General features: G+C 43.8%; 1 protein-coding gene across 4 annotated transcripts in view; it reads right to left on the bottom strand.

Annotated features, from left to right (window-relative positions):
• CFAP20DC (CFAP20 domain containing) overlaps positions 1-23,756 on the bottom strand; it is a 140,876-nt gene that overhangs the window by 5,134 nt on the left and 111,986 nt on the right. For all 4 annotated transcript variants that reach the window (XM_033141326.1, XM_033141325.1, XM_033141327.1 and 1 more), the window contains one exon: positions 561-652. In XM_033141326.1, the coding sequence (XP_032997217.1) occupies positions 561-652 (92 nt within the window). The remainder of the gene's footprint in view (positions 1-560; positions 653-23,756) is intronic.

Here is a 23,756-nt window from a genome sequence, read left to right as displayed (position 1 = left end):
GAGGAAGCGGATTGCCCCAAGCAGCACTTACCTTTGGGGGCGGCACAATGGGTACAGAGCCCAAGGTGGTGCAAGAGCCCAGGCGCCCCGAGAGCTAAATGCACCGCTCGCAAAAGCCGCACGGGGATGGGCTTGCAGTGCACCCAAGCTGCTGTGTCTCCCCTGAGAGCCAGCGTGGTGCAGTGGATAAGAGCGGTGGACTCGTAATCTGGTGAACTGGGTTCGCTTCCCCGCTCCTCCACATGCAGCCGTTGGCTGACCTTGGGCTAGTCACACTTCTCTGAAGCCTCTCAGCCTCACCTCACTGAGTGTTTGTTGTGGGGGAGGAAGGGAAAGGAGATTGTTAGCCGCTTGGAGACTCCTTAAGGGGAGTGATAAAGCGGGATATCAAATCCAAACTCTTCTTCTTCGCCTAAGTGCCCTCTGGTGGCCAAGAAGGATGCAACAGGCACACACTGCCCCCCGTGAGCGGCACTGGGCTCTCAGGGCGCCTGAGATGCCACATCCCTCCCAGGTGCCCTCTAGCTCTCCCACACCTCTTCCACACACAGTGGTCTTACCTTGAGTGCTCAGGTGTGCTGTCACTTCAGGATGTTCTGCCAGCTGCTGGCTTGGAGGAATTATAGGAGGGCTGAATGCATTTAACCAATCCCTGAAAAACACAATTAAAATAATTAAACCTCGGAGGAGGGGAGGGGAATGTTTAGCTTATGTAGCAGCAGATATGGCTTTGTGTAACATGAGGCCTTTGAGCATCCGACTCTCCCCCTTCCACCTTGCTACCTCCACTCCTTTCCTTAGCTGGTTCCAATTTGGCAGGGCAGTAAAATGATATGCTAACAAAAATGGGAGTGAGAAAAGCAATATTAGTGTTGCTTTTTAGGGAAGCCCTGAGCTATATATCTCACTTTTTGTTTACTGTGCTTCATGGGCACGCAAGGATAATTCACTGTAACCACTGCTCTGTATTTGGGGAGACTAGCAAATTCTAGCCCAGGGAAAAAACCCAATGTTCTAAAAGGCACTGCTTCTTTAAGGTAGCATTTGACCCAGTCCGCAGAGAAATGCAACTTGAAGAAAATGCTTCTTTGACAAAAAGCTCTCCTGTGAAAATAATTTAATACTGACATTGTTTCAATATAGTGTGCAGCACTATTTAGAGCTGATCCAGCAAATATAGGAGCCAGGAGCTTCCAGAATTTAATCTTGAAACGTTAGTTAAGAATCAGATCCATAATAAAAATGTATACCGATTCCTTTCGTTATCGCTGCAAAGAGGCAGAGAACAAGCACAGACACCTCACCTCCACACAAGCTCTGTTTTCGATTCAGGAGGTTTCTTGGGCCCCTTTAACTTTCAGAGAGATTGGGGATGAAGGCTGGAGTTCGACAACAGGTAGTTCAAAGAACTGAAGATATGGTATGAAAGAGGCATTACGGTCTCTGGTCAACCAGCTTTCCAGGTTGTTGTGGTGCTCCAAAAAGCCTGCAAAACCTTTACTAGTGGGATAAAGTAAAGGTTTGTACACCATAGGGAAGAATGCCTCGCCTCCGCCATAACAACTTCAGCTCTTATAACTCTCTGTCTCCAGCTGGAGAGTGCAAGCAAGGCTGCAATCCTATATAGTAGCCTTCCACAATCTGCTGCTCTGCAGATGTCTTGAAATACATTTCCCCACCAGCCCTAGTCAGCATGGTCAATGGTCAGGCGGGAGTGGTCAGGTGGGAACTGCAGACCAAAACACCTGGAAGGTGCTAGGTTATGGAAGACCACTATACGCACTGGCCTGTAAACTAGTCTCATTGAACCCAACGGAAATCAAGTTGCTTTCATTTATTGATTTCTTACATTTACTTTTGAGTAGACATTCAAAGGATGGTAGTGTGGCTGTGAAAAAGCATGAGCTGGCACGGTCTGTCGCACAGTTGAGGGGCTATTTAAACTGGCAATATGGTCCCCATATAAAAAAAAAACCCTTACTACGGCATTATTAGATGAAACTGCATCAGACTGCAGCTTAATGCTTGCTATATGCTCAGCATCAGAGCACCTGCGTTGCATGCAGCTGGTCTCGGATTCAGTCCCTGGCATCTCCAGATAAGGCTGAGAAAGGCTCTCTGTCTGAAACTTTGGAGAGCCGCTGCCAGTCAGTGTAGATAACCCTGAGCTATCTGCAGTGGTGTAGCGTGGGTTGCTTGCGCTCAGGGCGGGTGCGCTCCAGGTGGGGTGCACCTGCCCAGCTCTTGCTGCTGAAGCAACCCCACCCCAACCGGAACCGCGCTGAGCTGCCTGCCCACCCATGCAGCGGGGAGCCCAGCTGACCAACATGGCCCTTAGTGGGCAGAGAAGTGTACCAGGCTGTGCCGTGCTGGGGGTGCATGCATGGGCTGACTCAGTTCCAGGCCTCTTTCTATGTTCCTTTGGAACAGACATTGTCCCATAAAAGCTATCCCCCTTTACTATTTAATTTGTACACACACAGGCTTCTCTAACAATCTTAAAGCTCCAATCGTAGACAATGAGAACTAATGATAATAATCAGCTGAGTTACTGAACCAGTTATTAGGAGCCTGCAGAGTCTGCAGGAGCCTGACGACACTTGCAAGGCAGTGGGAACATTTTCTGGGGAGAAGCTGAATGAAGATGAATAGGCAGACAGGCACGTTTTAGCGTGATTTTCAGAGATGGCCAGGACTAACAGCTACAGACACCCCTTCAAGATATAAATATCGCTGAAAATCAAGCACAGTGGCAAACTAAAGCCACACTATAGTGCCGACGTTTCTTTATCTGTTCCTCCAATATCTTGCCCATCAGTTCAGGTGACAGCTATGTATTTCTGTCCCTTCCTCCCATTATATATAATATTATGGGCATCTGTTCACTGTGGAGTCTTTCCCATCTGCCAAAGCATCTGGATAAATGATACCATACTGTACTGATTTATTATCCCAGAACCATCCAAAAAAAGACTGTGAGGCTGACATACACTTTCATTTAACACCCCCACCCTTTTGGGCCTGCCTTAAACCGCGTGCCCAATTTCAAATCAGCAGGAAAATCCATCCCTCTCTGAGCAACTCACCTCGGTCAGCCTGCTTTCTTAGCTTGCCACCCCACAGCCCACCCAGCTCCCAGGCTAAGAGCTGCTGCTTCAGGTCTCCCAATATCTCAGGCAGCCTTCCAAAGCTGACTGTTGCAAGTGGGCAGGGATGGGGGCAGAAATCTGGTTCAGGAAAATGTATAGTAAAGTCCAGTGTGAGGATCAAATCACATGTGATGGAAATCAAAGGGTAGTTACACCACCCCATATGCTTTCTTTCCTTATAAAAGGCCAGAATAAAACACTAAAGCAGCTACCCAGGTGATAGGACTTTGAAGGGAGACCAACAAGGGCCATCTTACTGTTTCCACCTTGGTGGTTTCCTCAGTCAAAACAGGCCCCTTCAAGCTGTTTTGGCCTCATGAGTAAAATGGTACGCGGGGTGGGGATTAAACATTGGGGGAAGAAATACAAGAGGTTGATGCACCCTCCTCCCCACTCTGGCTCCCTTTTGGAGATTATAGACTAGTTTTTCTTTTTTTAAAAAAAGGAAAGAAATGTCAGGGGAGTTTAACTCAAATTTCTTGTAATCACCACAACAGTTAAGTAATCCACCGCCATTCTCCTGGCTGCACAGAGAAAATCACAGAAAGCCACAGATAATGGCTCCTCTAGGAAATGGCTGCAGAGGCAGCGTTTTGCTCCAGTAAATCACAAGATTTGTTGGGGAGCCCTATAATTAAGAAGGGAGTTTGGGTTGGTTAATCCACAATTCCACATACTGTTTGCTTATTACCTTATTAGACCTGATCTACTTTGTGAAACTTGTTCTGCAGAAAGTTCCATATTAAGTCACTGCTTCTCGGGCTTTTTTTGAAATTGTCGACACTCCTAAAAGTTAACAGAATTTTAGGGCCAGACCAAGACATTTTCCTGCCTGAGGCGGAGGACAAAGGAGTGCTTCTTCCTCACCCCATGTACAGAAACGAACCAGACAGGGAGCAGAATGCTACTTCAACACTGGCAATGATGCAGTGTCTTCTACCTGTCACCTACATGTGCGGGCTAAGTTAAAAGGTGCAGCGGAGGCTATCTGGCATGCACAGATGTGTCCTCCACGCCCTCAGTGATGCTTTCCTCACCTTTAGCATTTGCTGCCTGCCCCATTCTGCCTAATGGTGGGGCTGGTCCCATGGATTTGCCTTGCCTTCCTTGGTCTGAAAGCTATTTGAGTACCCTGTTTCTCCTAAAATAAGACATAGCCATAAAATAAGCCATAGCAGGATTTCTATGCATTTGCGAAATATCAGCCGTTCCCCGAAAATAAGCCATACCCCGAAAATAAGCCATAGTGACGTGGTACCTCCCATTAAAACAGCCTGGAGAGGCGTGGCTATGCAGCGTACCGATGCGACACGGTTAAAATAAGACATCCCCTGAAAATAAGCCATACTGTGTTTTGTTGAGCAAAAAAAATATAAGACAGTGTCTTATTTTAGGAGAAACACGGTATTACTTGCCTAGCTCCTGTAACCTCAACAGTACTTCTTTTCCCTCATCCCAGCTCCTCACCTCCCCCCCAAAAAACCTATACACAGGCTTGTAACTCATTTCCTTTTGCAAATGAATTGTCTGCAAGCAGTAAACAACATTATGAGTGTCGTTTGCCTATAATTTCTTATAAGAAGAAAAAAACCCAATTATTTAATATAAAACCAATTATTTAATATAAAAACCCCAACCCAATTATTTTACATGAATCACAAATTTGCTACATTTGTGGAAGGGCCATAGCTCAGTGACATATACACTTTGTACATACAAGGTCCATAGTCCAATGCCTAGTCTAGTTAAAAAGTACTGAGGCACAGAGAGAGGTGTCTCTGAGGCCCTGGAAAGCCGTTGTCAGTCAGAGCAGACAGCACTGGGTTGGTTGGTGAAATGGTCTGTCTCTGCTTAAGGCAACTTTGCATGTTCATGTGTTGTTATTTTAATATAATGAAGTAAATGCTACGCTTTCTGATATGGTGAAATTTACATCACAACCACCAACTTCGCAGCCCTTCCATGTCAGGGATAATTTCTCTTCTTGCAGGATAAAGTTTGACACAACGCAGGGATAGGGGCTGCGCGAAACTTTAAATCAGTCTTTACTAGGAGCACTTGTGCTTTTCTTAAAGTGAGATGGAGGGTGAAACAAGGACCTTGATATTCTTTGCTCTAAAAAATGGGGCTGTATGTAATATTATAATAGTAGTAATAATAATAATAATAATAATAATAATAATAATAATAATAATAATAATAATAATAATAATTTATTATTTATACCCAGCCCATCCGACTGGGTTTCCCCAGCCACTCTAGGCAGCTCCCAATCGAATATTAAAAACACAATACAGCATTAAACATTAAAAACTTCCCTAAACAGGGCTGCCTTCAGGTGTCTTTTAAAAGTAGGATAGTTGCTTCTTTCCTTGACATCTGATGGGAGGGCGTTCCACAGGGCGGGTGCCACTACTGAGAAGGCCCTCTGCCTGGTTCCCTGTAACTTTGCTTCTCACAGTGAGGGAACCACCAGAAGGTCCTTGGCACTGGACCTTAGTGCCCGGGCTGAATGATGGGGGTGGAGACACTCCTTCAGGTATACTGGGCTGAGGCCATTTAGGGCTTTAAAGGTCAGCACCAACACTTTGAATTGTGCTTGGAAATGTACTGGGAGCCAATGTAGGTCTCTCAGGACCGGTGTTATATGTGCCAGGTTAAAAAGGGACAACCCCCTGCCCCAATAATATCGTTTTTCCACCAGCAGAAAATGACTCACAGAATTTGTGACTCCCGACCTGCCAAATAGCAAACTCTGTGGACTTGCCATTCTTTAGTCTTTGCCTACACAAGTGTCTACAGGAGATGATGAACATCTGTTTTCACCTCCTAGGTGGTTACATGATTGCGCAGTATTACACCTGAGGTTTACTGATAGTGTGATCCTAGATTGCCATCACACAGGAACATTGGAAGCTGCCTTATGCCAAGTCAGACCACTGCTACATCTAACGGAGTCCTGTTCACTCCGACCCTACTCTGTCTTCCCATGCTTTCAGACAGGGAATCTTTCTCAGCCCTAACTACAGAATCATGCATGCAATGCATGTGCTGTAGCATTTTTGCTGTGGCTCTTCTTCATGGTCTGACTCAATATGGAGAAATCTTGTATTTACATAATGGTATCTTACAGTTTTGTTTTGTTTTTTAAAGAAAGATATGGTGCTTATTCTGCTTTCCAGCAAGCTATGCTGATTCCCGTTAAGATTTTGTTCCCTGCAGAAAATCTTGGCAGGCATCGAAAAAGCTGTGGCAGATAAAATCTGTCATTGGCTTCCCATCTCTCCGTTGGCTCCTCTGCTGCTAGTGCAACCGGATGTTGCTTCCACATCATCTGCTGCTAGTGTATACATACAATCTGGGGTGAATCTAATACCTGCTCCTTCTCAGCCAATATAGAGGGGGGAGAGGGAACCCACTCTAATATTCTGCCTCAGCAAACAAAACTGCTGATGTGGAAATCCCACAAACTTCCATTGTGGATTTTGGGAAGGGTGTTTATTGAATTTTTCATAATTTCAGTATGTGCCACAATAAACGTGAACGGCTTCCCTCTCCTTATTACAGTACTCAGTACTGTACTTCACTCAGCCCACATTGCTAAACTGTCAATCAGTTGTGAGAATAAGAAATAGCTGTGTGCACACAAGCTTTCCCACATGGTGCCCGTAGCAGTTATGAGTTTGCAGAGGGCCTTCGCGGTAATGGCGCCCACCCTGTGGAACGTCCTCCCTTCAGATGTCAAGGAAATAAACAACTATCTGATTTTTAGAAGACATCTGAAGGCAACCCTGTATCGGGAAAATTTTAATGTCTAATGCTTTACAATTTTTTTTAATGTACTGTAAGCCACCCAGAGTGGCTGGGGAAACCCAGCCGGATGGGCAGCGTATAAATAATAAAATTAATTGATGATGATGATGATGATGAAATGTCAGTCCGTATGTAGGTACTTATAAGTGAGCAACAGCACCTGACAGAGGTGTTTGAGGATGATTAGTGTAGGGTAAAATTAGTGACTATATCAATATAAGATACTAAATATGAATAGCTGCAAACGTCTACTGCATATAACAGCTACACTACGCACTTCATGGGTCTCCTGTGGCCAGGCAAACTTTATACTTAATATGATTATTCTGCTTCTTCTTTAACACAGCATATTGTCATCAGAGGAGCCCTGTTGGATCAGACTAAAGGTCCCTCTAATCCAGTATGCTGTTCCCCAAACTAGCCAACCAGTTGCCTCAGGGAAGTCCACTCGGAGGGCATGAAGACAACAGCCCTTTTCGGCTGTTGCTTCCTAAGAACTGTATTCAGAGGCAATACGGCCTCCGAATCTGGAGATTCTGCCTAATCCTCATAACTAATAACCACTGACAAGATACTTTTCCCATGGATTTCTCTAATTGGCCTTTTTACAGGCATCTAAGCGAGTGGCCATCATCCCATCTTGTGGCAATGAATTCCAGCAATTAATTGTTCGTTTAACGTGGGCAATAAAATAAATCCTTCCCTGTCAGTGGGAATCAGCACAGACAGGCACAGGTATGCCTAGGGGGTTCTTACAACAGAGAGGTGGATGCTGGAAGGATTTGAAGAGCTCACAGTATGTGTACAGGTAAAGAAGGTGCTTTGAACATTTAAAAATGTTTCTAATTATCTGCATGACAGGTAATGCTTCTTTCTGCCCACCTCAAACTCAGTCTACTATGCCTCCTCTACCTCCATTCTGCTTAACAACTCACCCCTGGTTTGTACAACTATCTCCCTGATAAGGTTGCTTTTTTTTAATCCCAAACTCCCCCCCCACCCCAGAAATCCTGCATTTGGACCATTATTTGCCCATATCCACCAATACAGAAAAAAAAAACTGGGGAAACAACAAGAATTTTTCCCCATCTACCAAATCACATTATTGAAAACCCACAACAGGTAAGCGATTACGGTAACTGTGGAGGCTCTACCTCTCTTTCATATCAGAACCAGTGAAGGCGGTGAAGGTCCTGTGTGAGTGTTTGGAGGTGGTTGGAGGATGGATGGCGGCTAACAGATTGAGGTTGAATCCTGACAAGACAGAAGTACTGTTTTTGGGGGACAGGAGGTGGCACGTGTGGAGGACACCCTGGTCCTGAATGGCCTAACTGTGCCCCTGAAGGACCAGATGCGCAACCTGGGAGTCATTTTGGACTCACAGCTGTCCATGGAGGTGCAGGTTAATTCTGTGTCCAGGGCAGCTGTTTATCAGCTCCATCTGGTATGCAGGCAGAGACCCTACCTGCCCACAGACTGTCTCGCCAGTGGTGCATGCTCTAGTTATCTCTCGCTTGGATTACTGCAATGCGCTTTACGTGGGGCTACCTTTGAAGGTGAACCGGAAACTACAACTAATCCAGAATGTGGCAGCCAGACTGGTGAATGGGAGCGGCCGCCGAGACCACATAACACCGTCTTGAAAGACCTACATTGGCTCCCAGTATGTTTCCGAGGACAATTCAAAGTGTTGGTGCTGACCTTTAAAGCCCTAAATGGCCTCAGTCCAGTGTACCTGAAGGAGCGTCTCCACCCCCATCATTCAGCCCGGACACTGAGGCCCAGCTTCCGAGGGCCTTCTGGTGGTTCCCTCGCTGTGAGAAACCAAGTTACAGGAAACCAGGCAGAGTGCCTTCTCAGTAGTGGCACCCGCGCCCTGTGGAATGCCCTCCTACTAGATGTCAAAGAGAAAAACAACTACCAGACTTTTAGAAGACATTTGAAGGCAGCCCTGTTTAGGGAAGCTTTTAATGTTTAATAGACTATTGTATTTTAATATTCTGTTGGAAGCTGCCCAGAGTGGCTGGGGAAACCCAGCCAGATGGGCGAGGTATAAATAATAAATTATTATTATTACTATTATTATTATTTCAACTCTATGATCTCAACATTTCAAAGGTCTGGCTCACCTGCATTGTATCTGGGGGTTATAATTTTAAATAGGGGTAAGGTAATGTGTCATCAAGCATTGTTTGGTGTGAACTACAGTCACGGAAACAAATGCTTATTATGTCAACTACAAGCACATAAAATCTGTAATAAGGTAAGGTCACCTAGCTTGAGATGGATTTCCGATACAGTCCTTAGTGGTACATTTGCTGCCCATCTTGCTTTAAAGTCTAAGGGCAGAACCCACCAGGAATTTCTCTTGCAAAAATCCAATCAGAATGTATACGATGTGCACAAGAACACACATGGTGATGCTGTGTAAGGTACATCCCTTTCAGTAGGGCTTGCACAATATAGGTTCTCCTGGATAATGATGACGCCAGCCAATTACACAGAAAAATGCACCCTTTTTACCATTCTTCCTCCCAATGCGATTTTTTTAAAAAAAAGAAATGGCAAAACTCTCTTTAAAATTGGTTAAAAAACAAAACAAAACAAAACAAAACACACATGCACACACATCTGCGCTGAGATCGTATCTGCCGAGTTTCAGCAAAGATCTGCAGTTGATGGATAAACCAGGAAAAAAGCCGGTTTATCATGGAAACATTGACAGATGCTCTGTTCTGGCAGCCAAGACAAGTGTTAGGCACACTGCCTCTTAAGTTGCAACAGCTTTCTAGCAAGTGCTTCAGAACGTGCATGTGTGCAAGGGAGAGACAGTGAAAGGTGGGGGCACACAACTGAAAAGAAATATACAGCTCCTTGCCAGGATAGATAGGGCCATAGGAAGCTGGTTTCTACCAAGTCAACCCATCAGTCCAGGCATGTCCGAAGTCTGTTTCGGAGGCCTAATCTGGCCCTTGTGGCAGTTTATTTACTGGGGTAAAATCCTAAAAAAAAACCCTCAACAACTTCAATCCTAAAAAAGCTCAACAACTTCAATCCTAAAAAAAGGTTGGCCCCTCGCGGCCCTTCATTTCATCAAATCTGGCCCTCTTTGAAAAAAGGTTGGACACCACTGCTTAGTCAATCTATCTCAGCATTATGTGCATTGGGCAAGTGGCAGCGGCTCTGCAGGGTTTCAGACAGGGCAGGGGCTTTGTCAGCAATACCTGGAAATTCCAGGGACTGAACCTGGGATCTAGTGCATGTGTTCTACCACTGAGCTATCTCCATACCCTGCAAACCCCCCCCCCCCAATTGCCAGCTTGCCCTAACCTGATTCCTGAACAAACAAACAAACAAAAATTCCTTCTAGTAGCACCTTAGAGACCAACTAAATTTGTTCTTGGTATGAGCTTTCGTGTGCATGCACATGAAAGCTCATACCAAGAACAAACTTAGTTGGTCTCTAAGGTGCTACTGGAAGGAATTTTTTAAAAATTTATTTGTTTTGACTATGGCAGACCAACACGGCTACCTACCTGTAACTGATTCTTGAAGGAAGGTAAGAGAATGCATTGTGTAAGATCTCAGGTGTCAGGCTTGTGGCCCAGTTGACATTGCCCCCAGTCTATCTAATTTATTACTGGGGCTGTTTCAACCAAGGCAGACTTCTTACATGGAAAGGATTTCCGTATGACAAACAGCACACTTGCCCACGTGTGCACTTGCAACCTGTGACTATCAACATGTGACAATCTAACATGTTTCCTACACTGACTGGAGAAAATACTTTGCTTCTTTAAAAAAGGGAGCCAGTTTTATCTTCTCAAAACAGCAAAAAAAAAACCTCCCAATCCTAATCAAGGATTTTGTTTAATTAGAGACATACACTCATTATGTTATCAGAGCCTCAAGCAAAATCAATATAATCAACATGCAAAAGGAGCTATCTATGGGTTTCCTGATAACAGAAGTTAAATGCAGGAGCCTGTGTGACATTGGGATTGACATTGCCTAAAGAACAGAGAGGGTCGTTTTATAAGGAGTCAAAGTTAAGTTCACTTGAGGCTGGATTCACTGTTTAGGTAACATCAACTTCGTTGGACTGGTCATGTTGTGCGGATGCCTGATTATCGTCTTCCAAAGCAACTACTCTATTCCGAACTTAAAAATGGGAAGTGTAATGCTGGTGGTCAACAAAAGAGGTTTAAAGACTGTCTCAAGGCAATTTTTTAAAAATGGAATATAAACACTGACAATTGGGAAACACTGGCCTGTGAGTGCTCCAATTGGAGAACAGCCTTTACCAGAGGTGTCATGGGCTTTGAAGACACTCAAACTCAGGACGCAAGGGAGAAACGTGCTAAGAGGAAGGCACGCTTGGCAAATCCACACCATGATCAACTCCCGCCTGGAAACCAATGTCCCCACTGTGGAAGGATGTGTGGATCCAGAATTGGCCTCCACAGTCAGTTACGGACTCATTGTTAAAACCGTGTTTATGGAAGACAAACTTGGCTACGAGTGATCGCCAAAGAATCTCCACTGAAGGGACTAGGACACAAAGTTATGAGCTGGCTACATAGAAAAAGGGATGCAGTCTGTGGGGAAGAGCTACATTTGTCAGGCTGGACCTCCTTCCACACTAGACCTACGCATATATACACATTCTTGCGGATCATTCCAAAATGGAGCTTGGAATGCCTTGCAGATTTTGTTGAGCATGCAGAGATCACCAAAACATTCTACAGGGTGATGACTTGATGTGGTGTGATGTTGGGGCCCACTGCCCATGAACACAGTCTCAGCATGGTGCTGGGACATCCCTGAAACTGGTGGCTTCCCCAATGAAATCAACAGATGCCAGTTCACTTGGGGCGATCATCAAATGCATACCTGCTGGAAATGTGATAATAATGACGAGCCATGGTTTGTGTGGATTAGAAAGTTCCCATCCCTTTCTTGTATCTAATTGGCTTTTGCCCAACTTTCCATTCCTTAGACCCGTTTTTCTCCCACTCTGCTCTCTTAGTCTTCTTGCTTCTTCCAGTCCAACTTTAGATCTCTTGCTTCTTTCTAGTGTCTGTTGGTTCCTAATACCTCAGGCACTCAGTCCCCCATTTGCTTTCTCTTGGTTCCTCCTCCTTTCCTAGATCCCAGACCATCCTGCTCCAGCTTCCTTTCTGTTGGGTTCTCTTTCCTCTACACCGGCTTCCTCCATCACCTCTTCCCTCCTGCTCTTTGCTTCTGTCAATTATCTGCATTGGCTCGTGTCTCTATTCCCAGTGACAGGAACCTGTGGCCCTCTAGATGCTGCCAGATTACAAATCCCAAAATTAATGACTTTTGGTCATACAGATTGGGTATGATGGGAGTTGGAGTTGAACCTCATCTGGAGAGCCACAGATTCTTATTTCCCACTATAGGCCATCCTTAAAGAGATTTCCAGTTGTGCAAATTGGTCCAGACCGAGGGAAAGGTTTGGATGAATGACTGCTGATAACAGAGAGATATGTCTGCATAAACAGCCTTGATGTGATTTCTTCCAACAGAAGGAACATACTGGGTGCTGTTCCCCAGGTGACAGGACAGAAACCCCCTCCCCAAAACAGCGTATTTGTTTGTTGAAACACTCTCTTTCTTCCCAGCTTCCCAGACTTCACTTTTACAGCTGGTAATGTTAGGAGGAGTTGGACTAACAGACAGACAGAGAGTTATGAGTGTGGGAAATTAGATAGATAGTGATAGCAGTCTTTATTCACCAGAACATTAATTGGTTCTGGAGCAACCCATCATATGAGGTTAATATGCATAATAGAATCTGTGATGTCAAGTTCAACATTTATATGCAACTGTTCAGACATGATAAAGGACTCTAAAGCTGCACATCTGTTTGTATATTCTAATTAAGGTATATTAGCATTGATCAACTGGTACCATATATAAATCAATACAAGGTGACCTAGGTATTAAAAACACATAGTTTTAAAGGAGCCTTGGAGCATATCATAAATGAACATTTAAAGTTTGCTCTTGGGTTTCTTTTTGTAAAACAAACAACCTTCCTAGTCTTGCTAATAGTCTTCATAATTTGCAGAATTGTCATCTTCCTTTCTGTGCATGCAGGCATTAAGGAGAAAACCTATTTCCCATTGACAGGAATGAAACTTTGTTGCAGGTATTGCGCCTCTAGCATGTACCCAGTTCCCTAAATCTTTGTTCAGTTCAAGCGCGGGCACAGTTACACATGCACATCCTCTCCATTGCCCTCTCCATTGAAGTGAACGGAGAAATCTGATGGTGCAGAAAATCCGTACGTGCACTGGAGCACACCCAGGGCTCTGGAGTAGGGTGTTGATATTTTGAAAAAACTATGCACAAAGTTGGTAGCCCATATGCCTAAAATTTATTAACAGGAAGGAATAAAGAGAGTTTCTGTGTAACTTCTAGCTCATTAGTCTTGATAAAACCCTTGTATTCTGGAATAGTCCCTACCAGCTTCCAGAAATGCTTCCTTAGAACACAGAGTTTCAGGATGACATGCTGTACCTGTGTAAGACCAACAAGGAGTCTTGTGTCAACTTAAGGACTAAAGAAATGCATGCCCCTGAATATCAGTTGCTGGGTAACGTGAATGGGAGAGTGCTAATAAACTCATGTCCTACTTGTAGGCTTCTCATGGGTATCTGGTTGGTCACTAGTGAGCTTTTTGAAGCTGGGCTCTTCTGATGTGCTGAAATCTAACAAGGCTCAAGGGCCCATTTCATCAAATGCATCTGGATAGAGAAATCGGAAATGACATTTCAGGTTGCCACTATCTGCCAATGGTACCTATAGCTTACACCAAGGACAGGTAACTTTATCAACAATATTTTCCATGCACAAATGTAATCCACAAATTTATAAACTGTTAGCATGCTGGGTGAAAGGTGACCTGTATGCAGAAGCATCCCCAACTCCCATTTGGTGCAATCTCTTGAAAGATAAAGTTATTTGTCCCTTAGCTGAAAGAAAGGATCAAACTCAGCTTCTTTTATATTTGCACTCTTATTTGTAGGCACCTGTTGCAGCCATCTTTTAAAGCTCATTTCCATAGGCATGAAGGGCAGAAACTTACCTCTTATCTCAGGATTCTACTTGCATTTTGGAGTACATACAGTTCTCTTGGATTGCATGCGCCCTGTGTCTGAAAGCATCTAACATTGAAAGCAGTGCTTTTGTTTTTAAAATAGCCTTACAGGGGGAAAACAAACCCTATTGCAAGGATGAGCCGTTTAGGCTATAGCAGACCCCCAGCTGAGCTGGGAGGTTCCTGGCACAGCTGGGCTACGCTGGCTTAACCACCTCAAATAACTGCAGAGCATGAGCATATATAATACAATATAAGTTCCTAACTCAGGGAGCTGCTTAACTGCACCCATGCCCAAGTCTAAACAAACAGAATCCTATAATGAATGACAAAACGTATATTAAAAAAAGGAAAATTATATTTAAAAATGTTGTTACCTATCTATATGGAGAACAGTAAATTCACACAAACCAAACAAAAGTGTGTGGAGGGGACTACACAATTGTAATATGTAAACACATTTCCCAGGGCTTTAAATTGCATTAAAAGTTTGCATTTTTGTGGGGGGGGGCATATATTGTTTAAAATTATTTTAAGGTCAAAGCTTGCAACGTGTTGATGTTTTAAAAATGCGAGGCGAGAATGACATTATATTACTCTTCTAGAGTGTTATTGTAGTGTTAAAATATCATTAAATCAGCACAAACCAACACTTATCATTTCCTGCACATTTTTCACAGTAAGCTGCATTCTGACTATGAGTAATCTGTTAATCTGTTCTTTGCCTCACAATCCGTCAAAGTGACAGATTCATTCCATCCCTAATACATAATATCTTCATTTACTGTATGTGCCTTACAGGAAACTCTCTCTCTCTCTCTCTCTCTTTTTGCTAGCACTGAGATTTAGAAAATCGCAAGCAAATACACAGTGTCACAATCCTTGCCTCTTTCTGCACCACTTCAGAAAGTCCAGCCAACTAAATTTCAAGTGCTGTTAATCTAAGCAAAGATTTCCTTACGTCCAGCATTTTTAATAGCCTGAAACCACAATCCTCAGACCATTTAGCCCCTAAAATCCCTTTGAATTCAGGAGGGGCTGTTTTTGTACTTTGAAGGAATTGGATGCATACAGCCCAGATAACTGAAGAGGCCCCATAGGAATATTTCACAGGGACATCAAACAGTGAATGAACACCTCCTGATAATTGAGGCACCAAATGATCACTCGCATGTGTGAAACGGCCATCACAAATCAAACACCACATAGAGAACTTGCACAGCACCTGACATCAGCTCCGACGCGGTCGGGGACACAATCATGTTCATCAATTTAATTGGTAGATTCATCAACTAAAGCTTTAGCTGATTAACCAGTAGGAGGGAAATTTTAATTGGTAGGGCTGGAAGTTAGGGGAACACTTTTCTTTTTGGGGGCTGGTGGTGTTATGGAACAAAAAGAAAACATTCTCTGTGTTATAGACACTCTCCATGTGGTTCACCACAGTCTTCTGGAAATATTTCCAGCACTGTTCAGCAGGATTTAATAATGTGAGAGCTGGTCCTTATGCATTGATAACCAGCCCTCTAAATATACATTGCTACTTGTGAGTAGCGCGGCTGGCGCTGTGGTCTAAACCACAGATCCTAAGGCTTGCCGATCAGAAGGCCGGCAGTTCGAATCCCTGTGATGGGGTGAGCTCCCGTTGTTCAGTCCCTGCTCCTGCCAACCTAGCAGTTCGAAAGCACGTCAAAGTAAAAGTAGATAAATAGGTACCGCTCCGGCGGGAAGGTAAACAGCGTTTCTGTGCTCTGGTTTGTCAGAAGTGGCTTAGTCATGCTGGCCACATGACCCGGAAGCTGTACGCCGGCTCCCTTGGCCTATAGAGCGAGATGAGCGACTGGACCGAACGATCAGGGGCCCCTTTACCCTTTACCTTACTTGCAAATTGCAAAGCGAATTGGGAGCTGCAGACTTCTTATGTTGTTGTTGTTGTTCAGTCGTTCAGTCGTGTCCGACTCTTCGTGACCCCATGGACCAGAGCACGCCAGGCACGCCTATCCTTCACTGCCTCCCGCAGTTTGGCCAAACTCATGTTAGTAGCTTCGAGAATACTGTCCAACCATCTCATCCTTTGTCGTCCCCTTCTCCTTGTGCCCTCCATCTTTCCCAACATCAGGGTCTTTTCCAGGGAGTCTTCTCTTCTCATGAGGTGGCCAAAGTACTGGAGCCTCAACTTCAGGATCTGTCCTTCTAGTGAGCACTCAGGGCCGATTTCCTTGAGAATGGATAGGTTTGATCTTCTTGCAGTCCATGGGACTCTCAAGAGTCTCCTCCAGCACCATAATTCAAAAGCATCAATTCTTCGGCGATCAGCCTTCTTGATGGTCCAGCTCTCACTTCCGTACATTACTACTGGGAAAACCATAGCTTTAACTATACGGACCTTTGTTGGCAAGGTGATGTCTTTGCTTTTTAAGATGCTGTCTAGGTTTGTCATTGCTTTTCTCCCAAGAAGCAGGCGTCTTCTAATTTCGTGACTGCTGTCACCATCTGCAGTGATCATGGAACCCAAGAAAGTGAAATCTCTCACTGCCTCCATTTCTTCCCCTTCTATTTGCCAGGAGGTGATGGGACCAGTGGCCATGATCTTAGTTTTTTTGATGTTGAGCTTCAGACCATATTTTGCGCTTTCCTCTTTCACCCTCATTAAAAGGTTCTTCAATTCCTCCTCACTTTCTGCCATCAAGGTTGTATCATCAGCATATCTGAGGTTGTTGATATTTTTTCCGGCAATCTTAATTCCGGTTTGGGATTCATCCAGCCCAGCCTTTCTCATGATGAATTCTGCATATAAGTTAAATAAGCAGGGAGACAATATACAGCCTTGTCGTACTCCTTTCCCAATTTTGAACCAATCAGTTATTCCATATCCAGTTCTAACTGTAGCTTCTTGTCCCAAATAGAGATTTCTCAGGAGACAGATGAGGTGATCCGGCACTCCCATTTCTTTAAGAACTTTCCATAGTTTGCTGTGGTCGACACAGTCAAATGCTTTTGCGTAGTCAATGAAGCAGAAGTAGATGTTTTTCTGGAACTCTCTAGCTTTCTCCATAATCCAGCGCATGTTTGCAATTTGGTCTCTGGTTCCTCTGCCCCTTCGAAATCCAGCTTGCACTTCTGGGAGTTCTCGGTCCACGTACTGCTTAAGCCTGCCTTGTAGAATTTTAAGCATAACCTTGCTAGCGTGTGAAATGAGTGCAATTGTGCGGTAGTTAGAGCATTCTTTGGCACTGCCCTTCTTTGGGATTGGGATGTAAACTGATCTTCTCCAATCCTCTGGCCACTGCTGTGTTTTCCAAACTTGTTGGCATATTGAGTGTAGCACCTTAACAGCATCATCTTTTAGGATTTTAAATAGTTCAGCTGGAATATCATCACTTCCACTGGCCTTGTTGTTAGCAAGGCTTTCTAAGGCCCATTTGACTTCACTCTCCAGGATGTCTGGCTCAAGACTTCTTATAGTAGTTAATAAATGTATAAATCACCTTTCCCCACCATTGAAGGCATGGGGTTACCAGCAGAAAGCACTGACCACAGCAGTTACCTTCAGCAAGACATCTGCACCATATGATCTAAGAACATACACTGGGGCCCATATATCAAGGCTGCAGAGGGGTGGGTTAATTGTAGGCTGGCCCATGGGTTGCTCTGATGCTTCTGCATCATGCAGCATGAGTGCACACTACTGCATGCCAACATGGATGAGCTACATCATGAGGCACTAGGTCTACTTAGGAAAAAGCCTAAGTGGCATCAGTGTGGGGTACGAGAGCTTGTGATATTATGTTAGATGGCCATCTCAACAACTATTTGTCTTGCCCTTCTGTGAGCTGGTTGGTCCTATTTGGCAGGGGGAGGAGGGTGGAATATTTTTCAGTCTAAAGACACATTTTACAAGCTTATTACAAACAGATGTGTGTATCCCCTTACATTGCGTGCCCCCCCCCATTTTGGCATGGTAAGGCAAAATTTGCATGTCAGTGTTATTTTAGAGAGAGGGTGGGTATACATGCTCTCTGTCTATACATTCCTCAACTATGACCATACAATTCTTGTTGTGTCTTCTGTACATTTGCTACTGGAAATATATTGTTATAAGTTTGGGAGAGGGGCAGATTCCCTCTAACCCCTAGATAAAGGGTTAGAATTTGAGCAAACTCATACACCCGGGAGTTAAGCAAAGTTTGGTTAAAACTATGCCAAGTGCTGTTGCATTATAGTTTAGGATTATTAGCACAGCCAGCTCACATAGCTAGCTGGGGACAAGCCATTAACAGACAAATGTGCTGATTGCTGGTCATTAGCACATCAAAAACAGGTCCTTGGGTCTGTGCAAAACTGGGGTTGCCAAGGCTACTGTTGGTGAAAAGTATACAATCTCAGCTTCCATGAGTAGGAAAACAGGACAGGAAAAGAAGAACAACTGAAGAGCAGAACTATCTTGGTTCTGGCTGGAGGAAGCTGCACTGAGAGCCATGGCTGACTACTGCTTTGGTCCCAAGCTTGCTGAAGCTATGAGAGGGGTGATGAGAGACAATTTAGGCCGGGGGTATAATGTTATGTACCCCCTCCACTGCAGACTTCCAGGTGTAAAAATGGGTTAATGGACCATATTTCTTAAAGACATTAGCCTTCAGTGTGCTTTGATCTTTCCAAGACAGCCCTGGGTAAGTTGTGCAGCAGCTTGGCGGAGATTGGGGTGAGGGGTAACAATAGGTACACTACAGATTTAACATGTTACTTGGAGGGTTTACGGTATATGATGAGGCTGGAGACATCTGTCAAAGATCTCTCAGCATCCTCGTTGCACCACAATTTTCAGGGTCCTTTTAAGAAAATGGTGAGTTGTTTCTAGGCCAAGTTACTTAAGCTCCACTGAAATGCACAGTACAATCATGACTTAGATCCCAATGGGATCTAATTTCCTAATTAGAAACCAATGGGAATTATCTGTAGCTAACTTAGGTCAGGATCCAGTCCTAAACTGGCTTCAACCAAAAGAAGTTTGTGGCACAGAATTGCCCTATGGCTGCAGTTCAGCAAGACTTGTAGGCAGAAGTACATTTCCCTCACTTACAGTTATGGAAGTTTAAGAATCATAGAATTGTAGAGTTAGAAGGGACCCTGAGGATCATCTAGTCCAACCCCCTGCAATGCAGGAATGTGCAGGTGACCCGTAAAGGGATCGAACCCATGACCTCGGCATTATCACCACCACACTCTAACCAACTGAGCTAACTCGTAGACTCATGTGAATTCTTTCGTTGATGCTTGCTACTGGGGTTCCCATCCGATGTTCATTGTGGAGCCATAGGATTGAGGATTTAAAGTGTGATTTTATATATACGGATATTTTATAACTATATTGCAGCATTAGCTTGGTGACAATATAAATGGTGCCAATGAAGAAAAAGCAGCCCCATGTTTTATTACCTAATTTAACAAAAGCAGCAGCAGCAACAACAACAAAACCCCTGTCCTGTCCCTTTTGCAAACTTTGATTCATGTGTTTATCAGCTTATTAGCTATATAAAAATTGCATTAAAGAACTTGCACAGGGGAAAGGAGATACTCGGCAAGATCCCTCCATATTCTCATTTCATCTCAGTCAAACAGGCGATAATGAAGCGTATCAGTTATGAGCTGTCAGGGCCTAGATTTGCTTGTCTGCTGCTTCATATGCCCACACATTTAACAAAGTGTCAATTAGCTGTTTCTCTCCTCTCTCTCTTCTCTCTTTTTAGTGAAAAGCTGAGCACAAGCAAACCATTCATTTTAGGAATTACGTTTGAATGCTTCAGCAATTCATAAAACACCTGAAGCTCTCTTCTAATAACCAGCTGCCTCACGTTTAACAAAGCTTGCTTTCTTTCTTGCGGGCCTGAGCCTGAGAGCTTTCTGCTGCCTTGTACTATAGATTGCCACCCATTTATTCTTAATGGATGACTAGAGAACAAGGGGCTAGGAAAACAAGCAAAATCAATGGACAACAGAGTCAATAGAACAATAGCTTATGTTAGCATAATCAGATCAGCTATATGCAGCCTGCACAACCTCTGCCTTCCGTACAGCAATGGTCACTGTCAAAACCTGAAGCAGGATGTGCTAGAGACTGTATCCTCAGTTCATTCACGGCAGGAGTGAGACCCAACAAGCCAGACAAGTACTTGATGGGAAAGGCCACACTATCTTATGCAATGCATATATAGAGGGTTCCTTGGCGGGGGAATCTGAAAAAGGTTTAAGAACTACTGCCCTGCAGCATAGGCCTGATTTCCAAATGAGTTTTTTATGATTTTTATGCTGTGGAGGATGGTATACAAATTTAATAAATAAAATAAAATAAAATAAAATAAAGCATGATGGTTCTCTTGACTGTTGTGAACCAACAGACTGAAGTTTCAGGATTATTCTCAAGTATGATCAGAGACGGTTTCATGCGTTCGTTAACAGGATAGAAAAGGTGTTCCTCATACATACCAAGTTCTTTACAGCATCCACAGTATGTCATTGGCATCAAAATAGCAACCGGCTCCCCCCCCCCCCATTTAATCTGGATTCACCCTTTTGGGGGGATATTCAGTAAGTAAAAAAAACCTATTGCAATGACTTTTGCAAATGAAGTCACTGGAAACACTCACAGCTAGCCCAAACTGTTGGAAAAGCAGTTGTTTTCAAACTTATAGACAACCATTACCGTATCACTATCTGCTAGGGAACTTGTGTGTCTGTCAGATGCTCTGCAAAGTGTTCCAGCGAACATGTTCCTTTAGGTGGGCACTGGAAGTGAGCTCTCTAACACCTCTAGCACTAGACTTTTTCTGTGGCTATAATTGTGAGGGAAGGTTGACACCAGATTAACCATATTTCAGGAAAGGTTAGAGTTCCTCAGGACTCTTTACAAATTTTCAAGTAACTTTGGAGTACGGAGCCCAATCATTAGGGCCTGCTCCCTTGGGAAATCTGTTTTCGTAGTTCTCACATTCAAAACTCACTTGAAAACAGGGGTCCACTGTTCTCAGTTTACAATTCCCTTCCTGCCCCCCCACTTCTCTTTCAAAATATGTTTAAATGGCTTTCCATGGTATTCTCTTGCATTTTATAACATGACTTATGCAACAACTGACTAGGTTGTTAAATAAATGTTTTGAATGCATCACATTAATATCAGACAGCAGCTTCTTATAGTTGGCTAGAGGGGAAGCAACACAAACCACCCATTCCTCAAGTGTCCAGTGTCTGATAACTTCAGTGTAGCCAGGATGCTGCTCAAATGTAGTTTTTTAAACATTAAATCCCTGTTTGTTTGTTTTCCCCACACCAGATGGATTTGGGTATGAACCCACACAAAACACAAACTGATGTTGCTTTCACAAATGGTACCAGGGACATACTTTTGTCTAACATTACGCCTGCCCCCCCCCCCCAGTTTGTGAACAAAGTTCATGTGCCAACTCAACACAGGAAGCAGCCATTTCTATTGGAATGGAAAGGGTTGTGCATCCATGCTGGTCACTGAAGGCTACTATGGCAAGTACTAACCTATTAGCAAGTTAGTTATATATAGAAGAATAAGTCAGGCTAGCAGCTTTTGTGGGCTTATTTAAATAAAGACTGGTGTAAATAAATTACATGTCTGCATTGATTTTATACTCCTTTAGCTATTGGTTTTATACTTCTTTAGCTATGATGGTGTCCATCATAACATAATGAGAATAATAGTTTAGTTTTAATTTAACAAATCTATTAGGAAAGGGGATTAAGGCTCTCCCTATAATTCTCAAAGTTTCCCAAGAAGAAGAAGAAATAAACCAGTACAAGACTTTAGTGTGGATATGCCAAAGGGTATGATAACCTTCTCCCCCATGCCATATAAATTACTCAGATGACAAAGTCTCCAAACTATTAGAGACAATTCTGATCCACTATCTTCTTTATTATCCTATTTCTTTTGATGCATGAGCTGGGCTGATGAATACAGTGGAACAGTACTAATTCAGATTAATGGTTGTACAGCCCTGTTGCAAATTATTGAATTTTGTGAATTAGTGAACAAGCCCAATATAAAAGTAAAGTACATTTTGTGATACATTATTGCTGCTCGCTTATTTTGGCATTTGCAAGATAGTTCTCTGATACTTCATAACATCGTGTAGGCTGTTGCATATGATTAATGAAGTTATATGACTTCACTCATCTAATGAATCATAAAAATGAATATGCCTTTTTGGTATAGCTGAATTCATTTTTTTTAATGTACACATTCAACCTTGAGCTGTTCTGCTATTAAATCTTCATCACTCCCCACCCCTCAGTAGTGTTGATTTCTCAGCTCAGATTGTAGGTAAGGCTCTCGTGAAATATAAATAAATGCTTACTTACATATATATTTGCTGTACAATGTTTTAAAGGCAACTCGGTTTGGAAAGATCTCTTAAGAAGATAGTAAACATTAGGAACTATTTTATTTGGTCCTTTGCACACCATAGGAAAAAAGTGCTCTAAAGAAAGATGCTAGGTATTTCTTCTCTTCTTTGGCGATCACTTGTAGCCGAGTAAGATTGTCTTCCATAAATACGGTTTTAACAATGAGTCCATAAGTAACTGTGGAGGCTCTACCTCTCTTTCATATCAGAACCAGTGAAGGTGGTGAAGGTCCTGTGTGAGTGTCTGGAGGCGGTTGGAGGATGGATGGCGGCTAACAGATTGAGGTTGAATCCTGACAAGACAGAAGTACTGTTTTGGGGGGACAGGAGGCGGGCACGTGTGGAGGACACCCTGGTCCTGAATGGGGTAACTGTGCCCTTGAAGGACCAGGTGCGCAGCCTGGGAGTCATTTTGGACCCACAGCTGTCCATCAAGGCACAGGTCAATTCTGTGTCCAGGGCAGCTGTTTACCAGCTCCATTTGGTACGCAGGCTGAGACCCTACCTGCCCACGGACTGTCTCGCCGGAGTGGTGCATGCTCTAGTTATGTCTCGCTTGGACTACTGCAATGCGCTCTATGTGGGGCTACCTTTGAAGGTGACCCAGAAACTACAACTAAGCTAGAATGCGGAATCTAGACTGATGACTAGAAGCAGCTGCCGAGACCCCATAACACCGGTCTTGAAAGACCTACATTGGCTCCCAGTACGTTTCCGAGGACAATTCAAAGTGTTGGTGCTGAGTTTAAAGCCCAAAATGGCCTCGGTCCAGTATCTGAAGGAGCGTCTCCACCCCCATCGTTCTGCCCGGACACTGAGGTTGAGCACCGAGGGCCTTCTGGCGGTTCCTTCACTGCGAGAAGCCAAGTGACAGGGAACCAGGCAGAGGGCTTTCTCGGTAGTGGCACCCGCCCTGTGGAATGCCCTCCCACCAGATGTCAAAGAGAAAATCAACTACCCGACTTTTAGAAGAAATCTGAAGGCAGCCCTGTTTAGGGAAGCTTTTAATGTATTTTAATATTTTGTTGGAAGCCGCCCAGAGTGGCTGGGGAAACCCAGCCAGTTGGGCGGGGTATAAATAAATAAATAAATGTTATTCCACAGTGGGGACATTGGTTCCCGGGTAGGAGTTGATCATGGTGTGGATTTGCTAGGCGTGGCTTCGTCTTAGCATGTTTCTCCCTTGCGTTCTGAGTTCAAGTGTCTTCAAAGTCCATGACACCTTTGGTAAATGCTGTT

This window comes from Lacerta agilis, chromosome 2 (assembly GCF_009819535.1).
Source record: "Lacerta agilis isolate rLacAgi1 chromosome 2, rLacAgi1.pri, whole genome shotgun sequence".
Taxonomy (NCBI): domain Eukaryota; kingdom Metazoa; phylum Chordata; class Lepidosauria; order Squamata; family Lacertidae; genus Lacerta; species Lacerta agilis.
Note: the sequence above shows the minus strand (reverse complement) of the source record. Positions and strands in the feature narration are given on the sequence as shown.